We start from the raw sequence: 383 nt of genomic DNA on the forward strand, positions 1-383 counted from the left end.
CCGGAGGTTATCGGCTCCTGGGGGCAAAGTGGGGGGTCCAGCACTTGATTCTGTCACCCAAATCCCCTCCCGGGGGTGGAGGAAACCCTGGGGGGGCTCCGTATTGGGGTGCCACGTCCTGCCCCTCTGGTCCCCTCCCAGCAGGGACTGCAGAATCCCAGAGATGGGGGTTATTCTGGCTGGGAAAGCTCTGCTCCCTGCAATGGGGCACATCCCGGTGTGAATGGGACACAGGGCAGCCCCCCCCAAGTCCTTCCCCGGCCCTGCACCCCCTGACTGACAGCAGGGCCCCCCCCCGGGCCCGCTCCTGCACCGACAGGCATCATCACCAAGGGCTCCTCTGAGCAGTATGACTACTACGTGACGTCCTACCGGGTCTCCTC

The 383-nt window shown here is 65.3% G+C and overlaps 1 protein-coding gene across 1 annotated transcript in view; it reads left to right on the plus strand.

Moving 5' to 3' along the window:
- The window catches only part of LOC104132559 (discoidin, CUB and LCCL domain-containing protein 1-like), an 11964-nt gene that overhangs the window by 8696 nt on the left and 2885 nt on the right, over positions 1 to 383 (plus strand). The window contains 1 exon segment of the mRNA XM_035901303.1: positions 320 to 375. Coding sequence (XP_035757196.1) covers positions 320 to 375 — 56 coding nt within the window.

This window comes from Egretta garzetta, unplaced genomic scaffold, assembly GCF_000687185.1.
Source record: "Egretta garzetta isolate BGI_Z169 unplaced genomic scaffold, ASM68718v1 scaffold368, whole genome shotgun sequence".
NCBI lineage: Eukaryota > Metazoa > Chordata > Aves > Pelecaniformes > Ardeidae > Egretta > Egretta garzetta.